The 20,502-nt window shown below is 47.3% G+C and overlaps 1 protein-coding gene across 2 annotated transcripts in view; it reads right to left on the bottom strand.

The window, feature by feature from the left end:
* Positions 1–20,502, bottom strand: part of CSMD2 (CUB and Sushi multiple domains 2) — a 256,066-nt gene that overhangs the window by 52,771 nt on the left and 182,793 nt on the right. For both annotated transcript variants that reach the window (XM_058040469.1, XM_058040468.1), the window contains 10 exons: positions 17,221–17,423; positions 15,711–15,902; positions 12,316–12,454; positions 11,216–11,403; positions 9,021–9,215; positions 8,160–8,276; positions 6,539–6,652; positions 6,299–6,394; positions 3,091–3,294; positions 1,816–1,940 (listed from right to left, as the gene is read on the bottom strand). In XM_058040469.1, the coding sequence (XP_057896452.1) occupies positions 1,816–1,940; positions 3,091–3,294; positions 6,299–6,394; positions 6,539–6,652; positions 8,160–8,276; positions 9,021–9,215; positions 11,216–11,403; positions 12,316–12,454; positions 15,711–15,902; positions 17,221–17,423 (1,573 nt within the window). The remainder of the gene's footprint in view (positions 1–1,815; positions 1,941–3,090; positions 3,295–6,298; positions 6,395–6,538; positions 6,653–8,159; positions 8,277–9,020; positions 9,216–11,215; positions 11,404–12,315; positions 12,455–15,710; positions 15,903–17,220; positions 17,424–20,502) is intronic.

The raw sequence follows: 20,502 nt of genomic DNA, 5'->3' as shown, positions 1-20,502 counted from the left end.
AAATCAAGGCCCCCACTCCAGCCATTGAAACCCATTTTCTCCTTGATTTACTCCCGGTAATAAAACTGGCTGTAAAGTTCCTCCCAAATATTTTTTATTTTAGCAGAAAGTGAGTGGAGTTCACCCAGCAGGAATCTCAGTGACCCCCACGGAGCCATCACTGACCCTTTTTTCCCTTTTTTCCTGCCTCATTACACCCCTATCGTGATTTACATTATTGGAAGCGGAGTGAGAATGAGCGTTTTGTTTGCTCTTACACCGCCTAAATTATTTATTCTCCTCTCTCCCCCCCTCCTCCAGCTTAACGGAATAAACATTTTTAAGGTCCTAATTCTAGTCTGACATGTGGATTCACAAGGGATCTGCATCTATTTACTGCCACGTGTATAAATTAATTCACTCAGGAAGGTTTGCTCCGGGAATGAATAATTCATGGCAGAAGTGCCAGCTTCTACCCTGATTACATAAAAATCCTGCTCCTGAGTGCTGCTACCAAGAAAGCTTCAATTTCACCTCCTTCCCTGATTTACAGTTGTTTAACCTTTAATTGTTGTGTAAAAAAGGGGGTAAAGCGATGCTGGAATTAAGATCTAATAATGGAGAAGGCAAAGGAAGTGGAGCCAGGATGGATCCAGCTCCAGCTCTGTGGTCATTCCCTCCCTGGGGGCTGCACTGAGACCCCTCCCTGCAGCTGTTTCAGGTCCTGAAAAGCCAAAATCTTTCTCCAAGGGCTTTTTTTGCCTTCCTGGAAGACCCAGGGAAGCTGATGGGTCGTGACCAGATGACAGCAGATCCTGGTGACATGTGGAAGTGCAGACCTCAGCACTGGTGGAGGACCCAAAGAATTTTAAGGGTTTGGGTTTTAAAGCTCATCTCATTCCTAAATCTCTGCTGTGGGCAGGAACATCTCCCACTATCCAAAAGTGGAACAGGTTGGAAGCCCTGCTCAACCAGGCCTTGGGCACTTCCAGGGCTGGAGCATCCACAGTCTCATTGGACAATCATAATAAAAAACTAAAATTTAACCCAAATTCCCTCTCTTTTGTGCCAGAGTAAGGGTCACACTGAGGGACCACGGTCCTGCTCTTCCTAAATCCCACCCTGTGCCTCCCTGGCAATGCTCCTGGAGCTCTGGCATCTTCAGGGCTGTGCCCATCCCCTGGGGACCATGGCAGTGCCCAAACACCCTCTGGGGGAAGAAGAACCTTTCCCTAAATCCAACCTGCCCCTCCCCTGGCACAGCTCCTTGCCTGGTCACAAGCTGCAGCCGTGATATTTTCTGAAAAGTCCTTTCCTTAGGATTTTTCCTCCTGAGAAGCTGAGAGGCCTCAGGAACAAAATGTAAACATTGATTATCTGCTGCTGTGGAATGCAACAGGCGCATCTGGGATTGGTCTCATGGGGTTGTTTCTGATTAATGGCCAATCACAGTGAACTGGCTCAGACTGTCTGTCCAAGACAGAAGCTTTTGTCATCATTCCTTCTTTTTCTATTCTTAGCTAACCTTCTGATGAAATCGTTCTATTCTTTTAGTATAGTTAATAGAATAGAATAGAATATATATCATGAAATAATAAATCAAGCCTTCTGAAACATGGAGTCAGATCCTCATCTCTTCCCTCATCCTAAGACCCCTGTGAACACCATCGCAATAAACATCACCAATGAGTCCCTGCCTAATCCTGGCTGTAAATAAATAAATCCCTGATTCCAGAGAATTCCACATCAACCCATCCCTGTCCTAGGAGGAGCAGCAATTTCCCATCGTGTGAGAGCAGCACACCCCGAGTGTCCTGCTGTCTGTCCTGGCTGTACCTGGATCCCTGCTCCCTCGGGCACTGTGATCTTCCACACGCAGTTGAGGCTGTTCAGGTAGGGCTCAGGGAAGCCTGGGGACAGGATGGTTCCTTTCCTCTCCGTCAGGTTCCCCCCACAGGGCACTGCCAGGAGGAAAGCACAAGGAATTGGTTTTGCTAAAAAAAAAATACATTGTTAAAATGACAAGAAATCGAGAGCTGGTTGTGATTTAAGGATGAGATTTTAGGAATAATCCTCTTTCCAGTAACTTTTTCATGCAACTTTTGGCACATTCCTTGGGTGTGAGGAGCACACAAGGATGATCTTCATCCTCTCCTTCAGAGGATTTGAAGGCAGCTTTCAGCCAGATCTGATTTATTTGAGATGCTGTCCCAGATCTCACAAGAGTACTGGATCAAAAATGTCAATTCCCTGGAATTTGGGGTTAAACTGTTCTTATTTAGAGCCAGGCTGGGCTTTGTATTTTATCAGACAACCATGGAACAGTTTGGGTGGGAAGGGACCTTAAAGATCCCCAAATCCCTTCACCCAGACCTCTTCCACTATCCCAGGTTGTTCCAATCCCTGTCCAACCTGGCCTTGGACACTTCCAGGGATGGGGCAGCCACAACCTTTCTGGACAGAACCACAAGAGGTTCTAAAGAAGTTTTTAACATTTCATTCATTTATATTTCAATTCATTAGTGTTTTGTTTTGCTGTTGATTTTTCTTCAAGCTGGAAGAGACCCACAAACGCCACCAACATCCAACCTCCGTCCCCTTTCAGGACAACCTAGAGACTGGCACCACTCCCAACAACATTCCCAGTGCCACCCACCCTGCTCCCACCTTCCTCAGTGCCACCTACCTGCTGCTACAGGAAATAAAACGATGTGGACACGCTGCTCTTTTCAAGGTAAAAAGAGAGCTTTTAATTTCTAACACTTATAGATTTCCAAAAGTGGATTGGAGGGTGACAGTGCCACCTCTCCAATGGCACTGGACAAACCAACAGCCCATCAGATTTCTCCTCTTGAAATAAAACGCCACGGACATGCTGCTCTTTTCAAGGTAAAAAGAGAGCTTTTAATTTCTAACACTTATAGATTTCTAAAAGTGGATTGGAGGGTGACAGTGCCACCTCTCCAATGACACTGGACAAACCAACAGCCCATCAAATTTCCCCTCCTCCATAAAAGAACGCAGAACAATAATTATTTACATAAAGCGCGCGACAAGAACGCAAACACCAGAAAACTCAGAAAAACTTTAGAAAACCGAGGTGGCACCTACCCACGCAGGTGGGGACGGAGGCGTTCCACTGGGCCAGGGCGCCGGGCATGGCCAGGCACTGGATGGCAGGGGAGCCCCTGAGGCTGTAGCCGGGGCTGCACTCGAAGCGCACCAGCGCGCCCACGGCGAAGTCGCTGCCCAGGCGCCGGCCGTGCCGCGGCTCCGGCACCGAGCTGCACTGCGTGGCGCTGGTGCGGGGCACGGCTGGCACACGGGGGAGGCACACACACAAAACACAGTTAGTGCTGGCAGGGAGATGGTGGAGAGAAGATTTGTCTGTTTTACACTGGAAATTACTGAGTGTCTGAAGGCGGAGAGGTGCTGGGTGCAGACTTGACTGTTGAGTGGTTGTACCTAAAGCCTGAAGTGTCAGGGGTGAATCCAAACATGATTATTGAATGATTGTACCTATACCCCAAAGTGTTTAAATCCCAAAGGGTGGCTGAATCCAAACTTGGCCACTGGCTGATTTATCTAAACCCCAAAGAGGGAATGAATCCAAACATGACCATTGGCTGACTGTACTTAAATCCCAAGGGGGTTGAATCCAAACATGACCATTGGCTGATTGTACTTAAATCCCAAGGGGGTTGAATCCAAACATGACCATTGACTGATTGTACCTAAATCCCAAGGAGGGGCTGAATCCAAACATGACCATTGGCTGATTGTACCTAAATCCCAAGGAGGGGCTGAATCCAAACACAACCACTGGCTGATTGTACCTAAATCCCAAGGAGGGGCTGAATCCAAACATGACCATTGGCTGATTGTACTTAAATCCCAAGGGGGTTGAATCCAAACATGACCATTGGCTGATTGTACCTAAACCCCAAAGTATCCAAATCCAAAGGAAGTGCTGAATTCAAACTTGGCCACTGACTGATTGTACCTAAATCTCAAAGTATTTAAACTCCAAGGAGGGGCTGAATCCAAACTTGACCATTGACTGATTGTACCTAAATCCCAAGGAGGGGCTGAATCTAAACTTGGCCATTGACTGTTCCTAAAAATCTAAAGTATTGGGGCTGAATCCAAACATGACCATTGGCTGATTGTACATAAACCCCAAATTATCTAAATCCCAAAGGAAGGGCTGAATTCAAACTTGGCCATTGACTGTATCTAAACCCCAACGAGGGGTTGAATGCAAACTTGACCATTGACTGATTGTATCTAAAAACCTGAAGTATCAGGGTTGAATCCAAACATGACCATTGACTGATTGTACTTAAACCCCAAAGTATCTAAATCCCAAGGAAGAGCTAAATCCAAACTTGGCCATTGACTGATTGTATCTAAAACCTTAAAGTATCGGGGCTGAATCCAAACTTGACCATTGACCAATTGTACCTAAACCCCAAGGAAGGGCTGAATCCAAACTTGGCCACTGACTGATTTTATCTAAAACCCCAAAGTATCTAAATCACTAAGAGAGGATGAATCCAAGCATAACCACAGCTTGATTTTATTTAAATCCCAAAGATTGGCTTAATCCAAGCATGACCATTGAGTGATTGTATCTAAATCCCAAAAATCGGTCGAATCCAATCATGACCATTGACTGATTATACCTAAATCCTAAAGATTGGCTTAATCCAGGCATGACCATTGAGTGATTACTCCTAAACCCCTAAGCATCTAAATCCTAAAGATTGGCTTAATCCAAGCATGACCATTGACTGATCATTCCTAAATCCCAAAGCACCTAAACCCCAAAAGTGAGCTGAACCCAAGCATGACCACTGAGAAGAGAAAAAAAGAACATTTCATTCGCAGCTCTACCAGTTCAGGTGATCTGAGTTCAAGTGGCTCCATGCCAGAACAAGTGGAGGTGACACTTGGTGACACAGCTGGGTGGGCATGGGGGCACCCTGGATGAAGGGTGGACTTGAAGATCTTGGAGATTTTTTTCAACTTTAATGATTTAATGATTCTATACCTGAAATAAAAGCAGCTGGGACATCCAGAATGCCCCCACTGCCTCCTTCCAGAGAACTTTCCCCACACCAAAAGGTTGTTTTTACCCAGGGGAACCAAAAGATTTGGCAGTGGCTTCCCAAAACATTGTTTTGTCACCTAATGCAGGAGTTCCTTTGGGTTCCTCAGCTCCCTGGGTCTCATGGTCATGAAGGAACAGTAATTGGGAAAAAAAATCATCTTTGGAAAAGAGAGAAAAGGGGGATTTAAGTTGTGATGGTGCTGAAATTGTTGATATTTCTGTCAAATACTGGGAATTACAGTCAAAGACAGGAATGAGTCTGGCAGATAAGTGAGGAGAAAAACTCATCAAAAAAACCCAGGTCTATTGCCAAGGAAGAATTCAATTAATATTTTCCTCTGAGTTGCTTTAAATTTATGAGTGTTTAGCTAATTAGAGTCTGGCCAGGCAGATCCAAATCAGGATCGCCCTTTTCCCCTTGCTTCCCATGCAGCTCTTGCAGGAGGGAGGAGGAAACCTTCCCTGCTTTCATCAAAACCTTTGTTCTGCTGGGCTCTTTGAAGATTACAATCACAACCACGGCTGTTTCACACTCATTAGGCAGGAATTCAAGAGAACAGATCTCTAACTACTCCAAAATCCAAACCATGCTTTGCTTCACCCCTGCAGAAGGCTCAGGTCGTGCCAGTGTCTGTCCCCTCTCTGCAGCAAAAAGCCTGGATGTTCCCACAGATAACTCCAGGGAGCACGTGGGTGAGAAATCCCTTCTGCTTTCCCACTGTTCCGTGCATCATTTCTTATTTACTCCCATAAAATCCCCGAGCTGTTCTCGCCCAGCGCAGCACAAAGCTGTTACTGAAAGGATCAAGGGGCAGCAGTGTGACAGCCCCGAGCCTGTGACACGCACACAGGGAGGATTTCCGAGCTGCCAGACGGGATTTCAGCTGCTTACACCCAGCGAAAGTGCTAAAAATGCCACTGGGGAGAATTGCTGGGGGATAAATCCCCAAATTCCCTGTGTGAGTCCGGGCACGCTGGGATGGGGGTGATGGTAATCCTGGGATGTGCAGGGTTCAGGCTGAGTGGGAATGAAAGGGCAGAATACAAAGCGCCCAGAGCAGCCCTGCCAGAGCTCTGCTCCCAAAGGAATCCTAATTCCCTGTGATTTTCCCTGCTCAGAACCCCCAGACACCAAAAGCAGCTCAGGACACTCAGGACACCCCTGGGAATGACCCAAGGACACTTCCAGAACACACCTGAACTCACCTTGGTAGACAAAATGAAAGCCTTTGGCTGTGGATTGACCCCTGGAGCTGAATTTGATGAGGATCTGGTTGGTGGTGGCCAATGGCAAAGATTCCCCTGGATGGGGAGGAGGGAAAACAGGAGAGACACAGAGGTGAAGGAATGAGCCACAGGGAGCGGGTGTTGGGTGACAGCTGTGCCAAAGCTGCTGTCCCCAGCAGGGACAGGGACAGGGAGAGGGGACAGCGGGCAGCTCCCTACCTGAGTGAGAGCCTGAGAGGGAGCTGAGCAGCCGTGAGTGCTCCGTGGGGCCATCGTGCACCTCCACCACGTCATTGAGCGCCGTCTGGAAAAAGGCAAACTGCCCGAAGAGCACTGTGGGGACAGGGACAGGGACAGGGCTGGCACCGGCCACTGCTGTCCCCAGTGCCACCACGCTGCTGTCCCCAGTGTCACCACACTGCCATCCCACTGCTGTCCCCAGTATAACCACACTGCTGTGCCCAATGTCATCACACTGCTGTCCCCAGCATCACCACACTGCTGTCCCCAGTGCCACCACGCTGCCATCACACTGCTATCCCCAGTGCCACCCTACTGCTGTGCCCAATGTCATCACACTGCTGTTCCACTGCCATCCCACTGCTGTCCCCAATGTCATCACACTGCTGTCCCCAGCATCACCACGCTGCTGTCCCCAGTGCCACCACGCTGCCATCACACTGCTATCCCCAGTGCCACCCTACTGCTGTCCCCAGTGCCACCACACTGCTGTCCCCAATGCCATCCCACTGCTGTCCCCAGTGCCACCACACTGCTATCCCCAGTGTCACCATGCTGCTGTCCCCAGTGTCACCACGCTACTGTCTCCAGTGCCACCGCAATGCTGTCCCCATATTGCTGTCCCCAGTGCCACCATACTGCCATCCCACTGCTGTCTCCAGCATCACCATGCTGCTGTCCCCTATGTCACCACACTACTGTCCCACTGCTGTCCCCAGTGTCATCACACTGCCATCCCACTGGTGTCCCCATATTGCTGTCCCCAGTGCCACCACTCTGCTGTCCCCATATTGCTGTCCCCAGTGTCATCACACTGCCATGCCACTGCTGTGCCCAGTGTCACCACACTGCTGTCCCCAGGGTCATCACACCATCATCCCCAATGTCATCCCCATTCCATCCCAGTGCTGTCCCCACTGATGTCCCCACTGCTGTCATCCCACTCCCATCCCCCTGCCACCATCCTACTGCCATCCCATTGCTGTCCCCACTATCACCCCACTGATGACCCCACTGCCACTCCACTGCTGTCCCTACACCACCCTCCACACCCAGGCCATGGGGCCAAGGCACTTTCATGGAACCCCAGAATCCCCTGAGCTGAACCAGACCCCAAGGACCATCCAGCCCAACCCCTGGCCCGGACCCCCAGAACCCTCACCATTACAAACTGGGATCTATTTTCCCAGCACCACCTCTGTCCTGTGTTTCAGCTGCCTTTATTCCAGCCTGGAAAAATGGGAGCCTTTTATTTATCCCCAAATTCCACAGGCAGCACCAGCCCCGCCTGGGTTCATTAACTCAACATTTTCCCACTGATTCCCAGCCCTCTGGGAATTTTCTGTGACTCATCTCCTTTCCCTGCCTAGGCAACACGAGGTTCAAAATTCCACTGAGGAACAATAATTATTGACTAGCTGCAATGGACAAAATTGGACAAATCCAGAATTTTCTCTGACTCCAGCACAAAGAGCACCCAACAGCACCTCCTGCTACTCTCCCATCTTCCTTATCTCCAGTTCTGGATGAACTTAGAAAAATTATCATTAAAAACCCAGCAAATAAGAGGAGAATCCCATGAAAATTCCAAGCATGGTACCATAGTCCTTGGGCACGACGATGGAGTACAGGCACACCTGGCCACTGGTGTAGTTTTGGGGATAATTTGGGGACAGGACGACTCCATCTGAGCCTGTGTACTGCCCTCCACAGGGAGCTGCAAGGGAAAAGGATCATGGAGCACCCCTGGAGCCTGGAAATGTCCCCAGCCACCATCCCCTGCTCCAGGTGCTGCTCCCTGAACGTTCTCATTGGAAAAATCAGGTTTATCCCACCCTGAGTTTGTGCTGGAATTATCAAACCTCTGATTAATGTGGGATTTGCTCTGTTCCCCACCTCACACCTGGGCATGAGCTCCTTTTGCCACCTTTCCTCAGTTTTCCCTGTCAAAACCTTCCCAAATTAGGGATTTCACTCCTACTCCCCACCAGCTGCCTCTTGATCCCCTTCTCAGCTCAAGTCTGACTGCAAACTATAAAGTCAGAAAAAAAAAAATAATCACAGAGAAACCCTAAGGAAAAACCCCTTGTTTTGTCACTGAGCTCTGCCCCTGCTCAGGAACACCCAGGACTGAGGGTTTGGATTAGCAAGGATCAGATTTAGCCAGGGTTTAAGTGGATTCCTGACTCCTGCCCTGTGCCAGGCACTGAATCAGCCACGTCCAGCTTCCCGTCTCCAAAAAAAACTCAAAAAAAATCCCAAAAATCAGTTCTTTCTTAAAAAAAAAGAGCTGTTAACCCCCTGAAAAACGATGAAAACTAATTCCTGGTAAAACCCCTAAAAAAATTAGGGAAAAACTGAGAAAACCCTTGTGAACTATGCCCCAGTTTTCCACGGGGGATGCACTAAGGGGTCCAGCTCTGGGCAGATCCCGCCCCCAGCCCCTCCCTGTGGGATTTACCTGTACAGGTGGGGCGTGGCTTGTTCCAGGTGGGTTTCCCATCCCCTCCCATCACACAGGTGAGGGTGGGGCCCCCCTCGATGTCGTAGCCCCCATCACAGTAGAAGGTGATGGTGGAGCCCAGCTTCAGGTCCGTGCCCACCCTGGTGCCATTCTTGATGGAGCCTGGGTCAAAGCAGGACTCCCGGGGGTTCTCTGCAGGGAAAGAGAGAAAATTTTTTAAAAAGTATAAAAAAATGTTAAAAAATAAATTTTCCAGGATTTTTATTCCTCAGGCAGCAGCTCCTCTGCTGCTTTGATCAGTGCAATGGGATTTTTTTTTTAGGATTTTTTCCACTTGGGAATGTGTGGGATTTTCACAAGGACTGGCACCATTTGCAGGGTGTGGATTTGGGATTTGGTTTGGATTCTGGGAGAAGGGAGGCTCCAGTTCCCACCCTGGCACCCAAAATCCAAACTCTCCTTTTTGGGAGCCACAGACTGGGGAACCCCCGCTGCCCATCACACATTTGTATCCTCAGCCTTTAAATCCTGAAATCCTGGGTTCAGTGGGGTCTTGAAGGACCATAAGCCAAATCAAAACTCTGATTTCACACAATCCCAGGATTGCTGAGGCTGGAAAATCCCTTCAGGACCATCGAGCTCAAGCTGTGACCCGTCCCCACCCTGTCACCAGCCACAAGGAGTGCTACAAGGACAAATCATATTTGAGATAGGGAGAAATCTCCATCTGGCACTGAGAAATCCTGGATTTCCCATCCCTGGAAGGGTCCAAGGCCAGGCTGGATGGAACTGGAGCAATCTGGTATGGTGGAAGATGTCCCTGCCTATGGATGGGTTTTAAGGTCCTTTCCAACCCAAACCAGTGTGGGATCCTTTCATTTATTCCTGGACACCTCCAGGGGTGGGGATTCCACCCTTTCCAAGGCCTGGAACCTTTTCCATGCAGAAATTCCTCCTCATGTCCAACCTGAGCCTCCCCTTGCACAACTTGAGGCTGTTCCCTCTCACCCTGTCCCTGTTCCCTGGGAGCAGAGGCCAAACCCCACCTTGCTCCACCCTCCTGGCAGGTACAGAGTTCAAAATTCTCTTCCTGCAGAGTTTAAAATCCCATTTCCACATAAAAACTCCAGAGAACACTACAGAGCTGTCAGGACTTAAGATATTTTTTTCCTTCTTCTAACAGCTTTTTTTTTTTGGGTTTTTCTTTTCTTTAATTTTTTTTCCCTGCCTGCAATATAATTAGAGGCTTTGATTAATCCTGCTCTTTTGTCATTTGGAAATTGCTCATTAAAGACAAGGGCTTTTCTGAGAGCAGTGGCTCTGGGAACAATTCAAGTGTGCTTAAGCATTAAATCAGGGGCTCTCAGATTTTGGGGAAGGTGTGGAAAGAAGGAACAGGAAACTGTAAAGCCCACAGGTTTTTCTTTTGCTTCTCTGCATGAAAAATCAGGTGATCCCACGATTTCCTGTCCACAGCAGCTGCACCAGGTGATCCAAATGAATGGGGCACAAAAAGATGGGATTTTCTTTTTCCTCAGAGCATCAATTCCCTGTTTTGGAAGCCACAGACTGGTCAACCCCCACTGCCCATCACACATTTGTATCCTCAGCCTTTAAATCCTAAAATCTTGGGTTCTCCTGGCTCTGTGGGGTCTTCATGCACAAATTTGGGACACTTTGAGCACCACTTTTCCTCTTTTCCTGTTTCATTCCTCTTCACCTCTCTCTCTGTTCCCACTGCTTTGGGCAAGAGGAACTCTCCTCCTTCTTTTCTCCACCCTCTGCTTTGGGGGTGCCAAAAGACCAGAATTCCCCCTGGCAGGAGTTTTCTTCAACATCTAGAGCCTCTCCACTTGTTCCAAAGAGGTGGAATAATCTGGGGATAAGCAGAGCCCCAGGTAGCTGCTGGTGGAGTCTTTATGCACAGATTTTGGACACTTTTGAGCACCGCTTTTTCTATTTTCCTTTTTCATTCCTCCTCACCTCCCTCTCTCTTCCCACTGCTTTTGGCAAGAAGGACTCCCTCCCTCCCCTTCTCCACCCTCTGCTTCAGGGGTGCCAAAACACCAGAGCTCCCCCTGGCAGGACTTTTCCACAGCACCAAGAGCCTCTCCAGTTGTTCCAGCAAGTGGAATAACGTGGGAATAAGCAGAGGGAAAGCCCCAGGTAGCTGCTGAGCCCCCAGCCCTCACCTGTGTACTCGATGACGAAGCCAGCGTTGCTGACGGAGGCGTCGCTCCGGAACGCCAGGAAAAGGCTGTTGCTGCTGCTCTCGATCCTCTCTGGCAGCTGGGAGCCATAAAAACTCCCAATCAGGGGGCTCAGGGAGTCAGGCCCGTCGTAGATGTGCAGGAAATCGTAGCCAGGCTCCAGGCTGAAGCTGCAAAAGCAAAGGAGGAGAGCTTGGGGTGAGGACACGTCCCTGGAGAACGCGGGGTTGATGTTCTGGGATGTGGAAGCTCAGGGCAGGGATTGGCTGCTCCTGCTCCAAAATCCTGCCAAGCAGGAGATTCCTGACAGCTGCTCCTGCTCCAAAATCCTGCCAGGCAGAGGAAATTCCGGCCTCCATCCCATGAGTGAGGGATCCAGGAGTAGGGATGGAGTCAAGGGGTTGGGATGGGGTTGGTCTCAGAGCTGCAGCTGCTGCAGGGATTCCTGGGCTGTGCCACATCATGTTCTGTTGTATTTGTGGGGTGGAAGGAATGATGAATCTGACTCCATGTTCTTAGAAGGCTGATTTATTATTTTATGATACTGTATTATATTAAAGAATGCAAACTAAACTACACTAAAGAATATAGAAGGCTAAAGAGATGATAATGAAAACTCGTGACTCTTTCCAGAGTCCTGACACAGCTTGGCCCTGATTGGCCAAAGAGTGAAAACAACTCACAGCAGAAACCAATGAAACAATCACCTGTGGGTAAACCCTCTCCAAACACATTCCAAAGAAGCAAAACACAGGAGAAGCAAATCAGATAATTATTGTTTTCATTTTTCTCTGAGCCTTCTCAGCTCCCCAGGAGAAGAATCCTGGCCAAAGGGATTTTTCCAGAAAATATGACTGTGACAATGTTCTGTCTATCAAAGAGGAACTGCAGCTGGAATAAGAGGATCTCCTCACCAAAAAATGTCTGGGAACAGATTATCCAGGGGCATGGGACAGCTCCATCAGGTTCCTTCCCAGAGTTCAGGCATCCACACCCAGATCCTCCCTCCCCTCTCTGTGGCCATGGCACCAAACCATGTGTCCCCTCCCCAAGGCCATGGCACCAAACCCTTGTGTACTCACACGCTGAACACCAGGGCAATGACATAGTCAGGGGACACTGTCAGCTTCCAGTCACACTCCTTCCCTGGGGGATATGGCTCTGGGTACTGTGGGGACAGGATCACCCCAGCCGGGCCTGTCAGGATCCCGCCACATGGAGCTGCAGGAAAACCACCAAGGGTGAGCCTCTTGTGAAAAAATGCGTATTTTATGGTTGGCTTCTTGCAAATATTCAAATGAATATTATATGTGTTGTGTTAGGAAGTAATGCTGGATTAATTCTCTTAAGTAGTGTGTTAAATATAGTTTTAGATTATAAAAAATGTTAAAATAGAAACTATGCTATGCAGGATACTTTTTTAAAGAAAGGACTCGCAGCGAGATAGCAGCCACAGGACACCTAAATCTTTCAGAGAAAAAGAATTTATTGGTCCATTATCAGAAGAAATGAAATTCTTCCCACCTCAAAGGCGCTGTTAAGATTCAGAGGAAAAAGTTGGCACTGACCAGACAGAATCCTGTGTTTGAATGGAATTTATGCATCATGTATGAGGTGTATGAATATACAACAGGTTATTTTTTAAGGGTTAATCATTTGTTAACTGTGTCCTTTTTCAGGCTCATGCTGCCCAGAAAAGGTACCTGGACGTTGGTAACTCTTTGTCTTTATTGTCTCATATTGTCCTAATTCAATTTGTCCAAATTATTATTAATTCATATTAATAATTATTATATAGAAGAGAATTAATATTAATGAATTCTAATAGTATTACTATTTTTTATAACCATTTTATTACTATTAAGCTTTTAAAATTTTAAAAACAAGTGATTGGTGTTTTTCACAATTTGGAGCACACAGACTTCCAAAGCATCAAATGGAAAGCAGGAATGGAATAAAAAAAGGAGATGTGACAGACAGGGGGGATTGAGATAGCACAGAATCCTTGTGGGGTATTTTGGTGGGACGTGACCCTGAGGTTCATGTAGGACATGAGGTTGTGGTGGCTCTGCCAGGTGAGGGCTCTGCCAAACACCACAAAGATCTCTGGATGCCACCAGGACCTTCCCAAAACCCATAAGTGAAGTGCCAAGAGGGGGAGAGAGGGAGAAATTCCACTTTTCTGCTGCATTTATGGAAGTCCCTGTCAAGGCCTGCTCGCCCGTAATGAGGTGAAAACACGTCTGGGCCTAAATGGCTCCGTCGTGTTTACTCCACTTCCCAGCACATTAAATGCCAAGCTGATTGAAAAATCAATTATTGCTTTTTTAAGGCTCAAAGTGCCTGCTCGTGTTTCTCACCGTGGCAAAACATGACTGATATTTTTCCTGTCAGTTTTTTATTGTGCAGGCTCTTTGTGAGGGCTCGGAGGTTTCTCAGATCGGCCCTCACGTATTTGGGGTGAAAGGAAGGGGGTCTGAGAGCAGATAAAGAGTGGGAAATGAACTGGGATGGGACAAAAATGATGGGATAAATCTTGGAAACATTTTCCATGAAGGAGTGAGCATGTGGAATTTGATAAAGAAAAATATCAGGTAAAACCCAGTGGGGCTGGTCTAGAAATGCCATAGTATGGATTAGAGAGCTTTTTCAAGTCAAAAAATGGAGAAATGTCATTCTCCTGGGACACATCTGGAAACCACAGCACAGATATGGAAAATTTGGCTGAAAGTCCCCCAAAAATACCTTGGAGAAACCACCAAACTTCCCACATTGGGATGAGATGAGAGCAAGGAGAGCACAACCTGTAGGGGGGTCTAACAGCAGCTACAGAGTGGGAAATGAGCTGGGATGGGACAAAAATGATGGGATAAATCTTGGACACATTTTCCTTGAAGGAACGAGCATGTGGGATTGCCCTCTGGGCTTTGATATAGAAAAATATAGAGAAAAAGATCAGGTAAAACCCAGTGGGGCTGGTCTAGAAATGCCATAGTATGGATTAGAGAGCTTTTTCAAGTCAAAAAATGGAGAAATGTTATCCTTCTGGAAACCACACCACAGGAAAATTTGGCTGAAAGTCCCCCCAAAAATGCCTTGGAAGAACACATCAGCATCTCCTCTGCACCCATTCACCCCAATTTTAACCCCAAGGGTGCTTTCCCCTCCCAGACTGTAATGTCAGGGGAAAACTCTGCAGAAACTGAAATCTAAGGACTCATTTTTGAAAAGCCTGAGGGAGACAAGTGCTCAACACCCTCAGATTCCTTTGAAAATCCCACCCAGAGTCTCCAAAGGATTTGAAGCAGGAGCTGGACCCAGCCAGTGCTGCCTGGGACTGGGAGGGATGCAAACTTCAAATGGCCCAAACCTCCTGGGGCTCTCCCAGCCTGGATTGTTTCACAGTGGTGCCACAAAGAGGGGGAAATGCATCTGAAATGCTAAATACCCCCAATCAGCTCTAAATTTAACACTGAGTTTTCCCAGCTTAGCTCCAACCAAGCTGCCTCTCCCCCAGTTACTGATATTTCACTGATTATTCCTCCAAATCTTTTGTCACTTCATATTAAAATTGGCTGGTAAAAAAAACCCCTATAAACAACTGAAGTATAATTTGAAGTACAACTTGAAGTGTTAGAAAATCAGCTTTTTTAATCACAGCTCTGGAGACCTGAAGGATATTTTTTTAAAAAATATTTCCTAATTTTTTAAGATGTGTGGAGTGAAATTTTATAACAGGGTTCGGGACATGGATTTGTGTCCATGGGCTCAGAACAGGGATCTGTGTCCATGGATTCAGGTCATGGATCTGTGTCCATGAATTCAGGTCACAGATCTGTGTCCATGGGTTTAAAACATGGATCTGTATCCATGGGCTCAAGGCAGGGATCTGTGTCCATGGATTTAAAACATGGATTTGTGTCCACAGATTTAGCACAGGGATCTGTGTCCATGTGCCCAGGACATGGATCTGCATCCCTGGGCTCAGATCATGGATCTGTGTCCATGGATTCAGATGACAGACCTGTGTCCATGTGCTCAGATAATGGATCTGTGTCCCTGGGTTCAGGACATGGATCTGTGTCCCTGTGCCCAGATCATGGATCTGTATCCATGGATTCAGGACAGGGATCTGTCCATGGATTCAGGTCATGGATATGTGTCCATGTGCCAGGGCAGGGCCCTGTGTCCATAGATTTAGGGACACAGATCTGTGTCCCTGTGCCCAGAAGATGGCCCTGTGTGCATGGATTCAGGACATGGATCTTGTGTCCATGGATTCAGGTCACAGATCTGTGTCTGTGTGCCCAGGTCACAGATCAGGGTCCCTGTGACAGGACAGGACCCTGGGTCCCTGTGCCCAGGTCACAGATCTGTGTCCCTGTGCCCAGACCATGGATCTGTGTCCCCATGCCAGGACAGGACTGTGTGTCCATGGGCTCAGATCTGTGTCCGTCACATGGCTCTGTGCCCGTACCTGTGCAGGTGGGAGGGTCTGGCTGCCAGAAGAACCTGTTCTGGATCTGCACACAGGTGATCTGGGCCTCCCCTTGCAGGCTGTAGCCGGGGTTGCACTGGAAGGTGATGGAGTCCCCGGCCTCCCTGCTGTCCCCGCTCCGGCTCCCGTTCTGGGGGATTCCTGGGTCGTTGCAGGACGTGGCTGTGGACACTGCAGGGAATTAAAAGCACTCCTGAATATTAATGTTTATTAACACCAGGCCTGCAGCACTGCCTGCCCTCAGGCTCTGTCCTTACCCAGACATCCAGGCCATGCCTTGTTTCCCCATCCCTCCTCCCTCAGCATCCCACGAAGTTCCTCCACACACAAAAAGTGCTTTTCCCTTTGCACTGAGCATCTGCCACTCCAGCTGGGAAAGGCTCTGGGGACCAGCAAGTTCAAGAGCAGCACCCAGGGAGCAGCTTTGATGTAGAATTGTGCACGTGGCTGTTTACTCCATCAGGCCAGACACCCACTGATCCTCCACGGTGCTTTTGGAGAGTTCTGTGCCAAGGCACATGCTGCAAAATCAACTCAGCCACCAGCACTTCACGCTTTCCCCTGAGTGCCAGAGAAATTTAGCCTCAAGATCTGTGAAGCATCAAGCCTGACCTTTCAGAAATGTGTTTGTTTCCTTTCCAGACTTGTTGCTTCCTCTCTTTGAGGTCTGAGATGTCCCCTGAGCTGGGGACAGGCAAAGCTTCGCTGCTGCCTGAGCTCAAGGTCTGCCAACAGCACATGGATTTACCAGCAGGGAAAATCCTGGAGTAATAGGAGTTTTGTGAGCTTATCCACCTCATTAAAGCTCCCAAGATCCCAAAGTGGACAGGTCTGAGCTCAGGTCTGGCTGCTTAGTCACACCTGCTGAACAAAGGCTTTGAGCAGGAGCAGTCAATAAAGCCCAGCTCCAGATCAGGAGCTTATTTCCTGCTAAGTTGATGAGAGTCTGTTACAGCCAGGCAGTTTAGAGAAAGCTGCTCTTGAAAGAGCCAGAGGAAATCCCTCTCTTTCTGTGCAGCTGGAGATAAGGAAGTTAACAGCCCAGGCTGGTCCTTCCTGGCAGGATAAGACACAAAAATCTGGCAAAAAACACCGAGGATGGCACCGCTGTGCTGCATAACACAAAGCTCTGCCTCTGTCTGGGTCATCCCAAAGCTCTGAAACCCAGCAGAAATTCTCCCCAAAATGCTGCCTTGTTCCTCGAGCCAAGCAAGACACCCTAGACAGAAAGCTATGGAAAGAAAAAACAGAAAACCCAAACTTGGGAAGATGTTTCAATGTGTCTCAGTCCAGGCAAAGTCACATCATCACTCACCCAACCACTCCCTGTTTTTATCACCCCAAAACAGCTGCACAAACCTGAACATTCCATAAATATTGGAATATATCACCCTAAATAATTGAAATTAATATGTCTGCAGGGCTGAGGTTTGGCTGGGGTTTCCCTCTGGGTCTGGTCAGGATTTTGAGGAACCCCTGCCCATCCCACCTGAGAACTGGATGGCAAAGCCCTGCTTGCTGGTGAAGAAGTCGGTGTTGAACTGCAGGATGACCGAGTTGAAGGTGCTGTGGATGTCCCCAGGCAGCCCCGAGCCGCTCATCTCCTTCAGCAGGATCCCGTTCTCCACCGGCCCGTCCCAGATCCGCAGCACGTCATGGAACTCCTCGGTGTGGAAAACCATGAAATGGAGCCTGAGGGGCAAAAAACACCCGAAATTCAGGCCTGGAGTGTGGTTTGTGCCAAGTTGAGGCAGCCAGGCTCACACAGAATGTGGTGTTTCATCTGGAATTCAGGCCTGGAGTGTGGTTTGTTGTGGTATTTTTTGAGTCTTGAATTTGAATCCATGTTTTTAGAAGGCTAATTGGTTATTTTATGTTATTATATTATATAAATTATACTAAATTTTATGTTACATCATTACTAAATTTTTATATTATATTATATTATATTATATTATATTATATTATATTATATTATATTATATTATATTATATTATATTATATTATATTATATTATATTATATTATATATATTTACATATGTTTATACATTATATATATTATATAATTTACATTATATTATTTATAAATTATTATTATTATTATTACTACTAAATATTATGTCCTATATATTATATAAATTATACTAAACTACCCCAAAGAATAGAGAAAGGATACAGACAGAAAGCTAAAAGATAAAAATGAATCTCGTGACTCTTTCCAGAGTCCAACACAGCCTGACCATGACTGGTCATCAAGTTAAAACAATTCACATGAAACCAACGAAACAAGCACCTGTTGGATAAACAATCTCTAAATTACATTCCAAAGCAGCAAAACACAGGAGAAGCTAATCAGATAAGAATTGTTTTCATTTTCATCTGAGGCTTCTGAGCTTCCCAGGAGAAGGAATCCTGGTGAAGGGATTTTTCAGAAAATTTGATGGAGCTGATCCCTTCCACTCCTGCCCTCCAATCCCACCTGGACAGGAGGAATTTCCCTGTCCCTGTTTGTCACTGCCCCATTTTCCCTCTGGCACAACAAAATCAGGCCAAGCATGGGCAACTCAACCCCAGTGTGAAACGGGGACAGAAACCTAGAAACAGAAAAAAAAAACTTCTGTAAAAAATAAACCCATCAGGTGCTGTGCTGAAATCCCTGCCAGCCCACAGAGGCAAACAGGGAAGCTTTCACTTGGCTGCTTTCCCATTTATCTGGGGCAAACATAAATAAATCAGGGGAGAGCCATAAAAAAGGGGGGAGGAAAAAAAAAGAAAAAAGCCCCACTGCAAAATCCTCAGGAACAAAATGATGCCCAGAGAAGCTGGGAGAAACCAAAAGAGCTGAATCATAAATCTCCCAAGCAGAGACCTTGAGCAAAGAGAAATAAAGCCAGGCCTGAGGAAAATCAGGATGGATGGTGCAGAGCTGTTCTCCACGGCTGCCTTGCTGTGATTACGTTTGTTCCCAGCCTTAACTGGGTCCAGTGAGCCAGAACTGCTGGGAAAAGCTAAAAACTCATCCCTGGAGACCTTGGGATCAGGGAGAGGCTGCCAGGGGTTGAGCTGGGCTGGGGGGACACCCTGGAACTGCCACCAGCAACTCCAGGGCTGCCTAAACCACCCTCTTTTATCTGAGAAAAAACAAATTCAGGGGGAGAACACCTGGATGATCCAGGTGATCAGGCTGGAATCTGCTGGGGTATCAGATCTGGAGCTCTCTGGAGCAAATCCAGCTATTCCACATTCACATCTCAGCTTCTCCCTCAGCCTGAGGTGTGAGACCAGGCACAGCCCCTGCTGCAGCAGACAATGGAGGGGAAAGGAGTTTTATTCCTGAGGGGAAAGGAATTTTATTCCTGAGGGGAAAGGAGTTTTATTCCTGAAGGGAAAGGAATTTTATTCCTGAAGGGAAAAGAAATTCTATTCCTGAGGGGAAAGGAGTTTTATTCCTGAAGGGAAAGGAGTTTTATTCCTGAAGGGAAAGGAATTTTATTCCTGAGGCGAAAGGAGTTTTATTCCTGAAGGGAAAACAGTTCTATTCCTGAGAGGAAAGGAGGTCTATTCCTGCACTCTGACAATCCCAATTTCCCAATTACAGGCATGGAAATGCAGTAAAAAACAAACAAACAAAAAAAAAAATCACAAAAAAAACCCCCAAAACAAAACAAACAAAAAGAGCCACAAGCAAACAAACAAACAAACAAACCTCAAAAAACAAACAAAAATAACCCACCAAAAAACCCCCCCAAAAAACCAAAAAAAGAAAACAACAACCCAACCCAAATCAACAAACAAAAAAACCCAACAAACCAAAACCAAAAAAAAAACAAAAAAACCCCAAATACCAACACCCAAACCAAACCAAAACTAACAACCAAATTAAAAACTGGAGAGATTATATTTATATAAGTGTGAGAGTGGGGAAGTTCTGCCAGCTTAGCAAGGAGCAGAGAGGAGAGCCCAGCTCTACCCTGAGTGTGAACAACCCTTGGTCCCTGTGGGTCCCTTCCAGCTCTGGGTATTTTCTCACTGCTGTTTTCAGATGAAACTCTGCAAAGTGGAACCTGTCAATACCCATGAAAATGGGAATTAACAACATCAGTGGAATTTTACAACACTGGGATCGGGGACTGACCACAACTCTGCCATGTCTCTGTGTCCTCTGCTCCCAGCTGGGTAAGGAATTTCCATCCATTTTCCAGCACAACCTCCTGCTTTTCCTCCTCCTTCCTCCTCTTCCTCCTCTCCTCCAGCCCAACCAAGGCACTCCAAGCCCCCTGTGCAAGAGCAGCCCTTTCCCTTCCATGGCTCTGAGGTGCAGACTCATTTTTCTCGCTGTCTCACCCCCCTGCCCTTCCCCTCGTGCTGCGCAGCTACAGCTTCATTCCAAAAGCTCTGGTGATTAATTTTCATGTAAGTTATAAATGAGAGCTTTATGCAATTGTATCATGCGTGAAGAGGATTATTTTTCCAATGGATTACCATAAAAATGAAGTTGCTGGGAATGTGCTCTCTCCACTCCCCTGAGATCAGCCGTGCTGCTGCTGGAGCTGGGAGATGAAAGGGGCAGGGAGAGGGAGCTCTGATCCCTGGGAAAGGCAGGGTCACCAGGTGTGTGGGGTTCTGACACCTTCCAGAACCTTCTCCTTTCACTGCTGGCCTCTTCCAAGCCTTTGGTTGATCCCAAATCTCTGCTCATGCTTTTAGGGATTACAAGAGCAAAGTTGCTGAAGCAGCCTTTGGATGGGGGGGGGAAAAGGGACCTCTCT

The sequence above is a fragment of the Melospiza georgiana genome, chromosome 24 (genome assembly GCF_028018845.1).
Source record: "Melospiza georgiana isolate bMelGeo1 chromosome 24, bMelGeo1.pri, whole genome shotgun sequence".
NCBI classification, from domain to species: Eukaryota; Metazoa; Chordata; class Aves; order Passeriformes; family Passerellidae; genus Melospiza; species Melospiza georgiana.
This window is presented reverse-complemented; position numbering and strand designations above follow the sequence as displayed.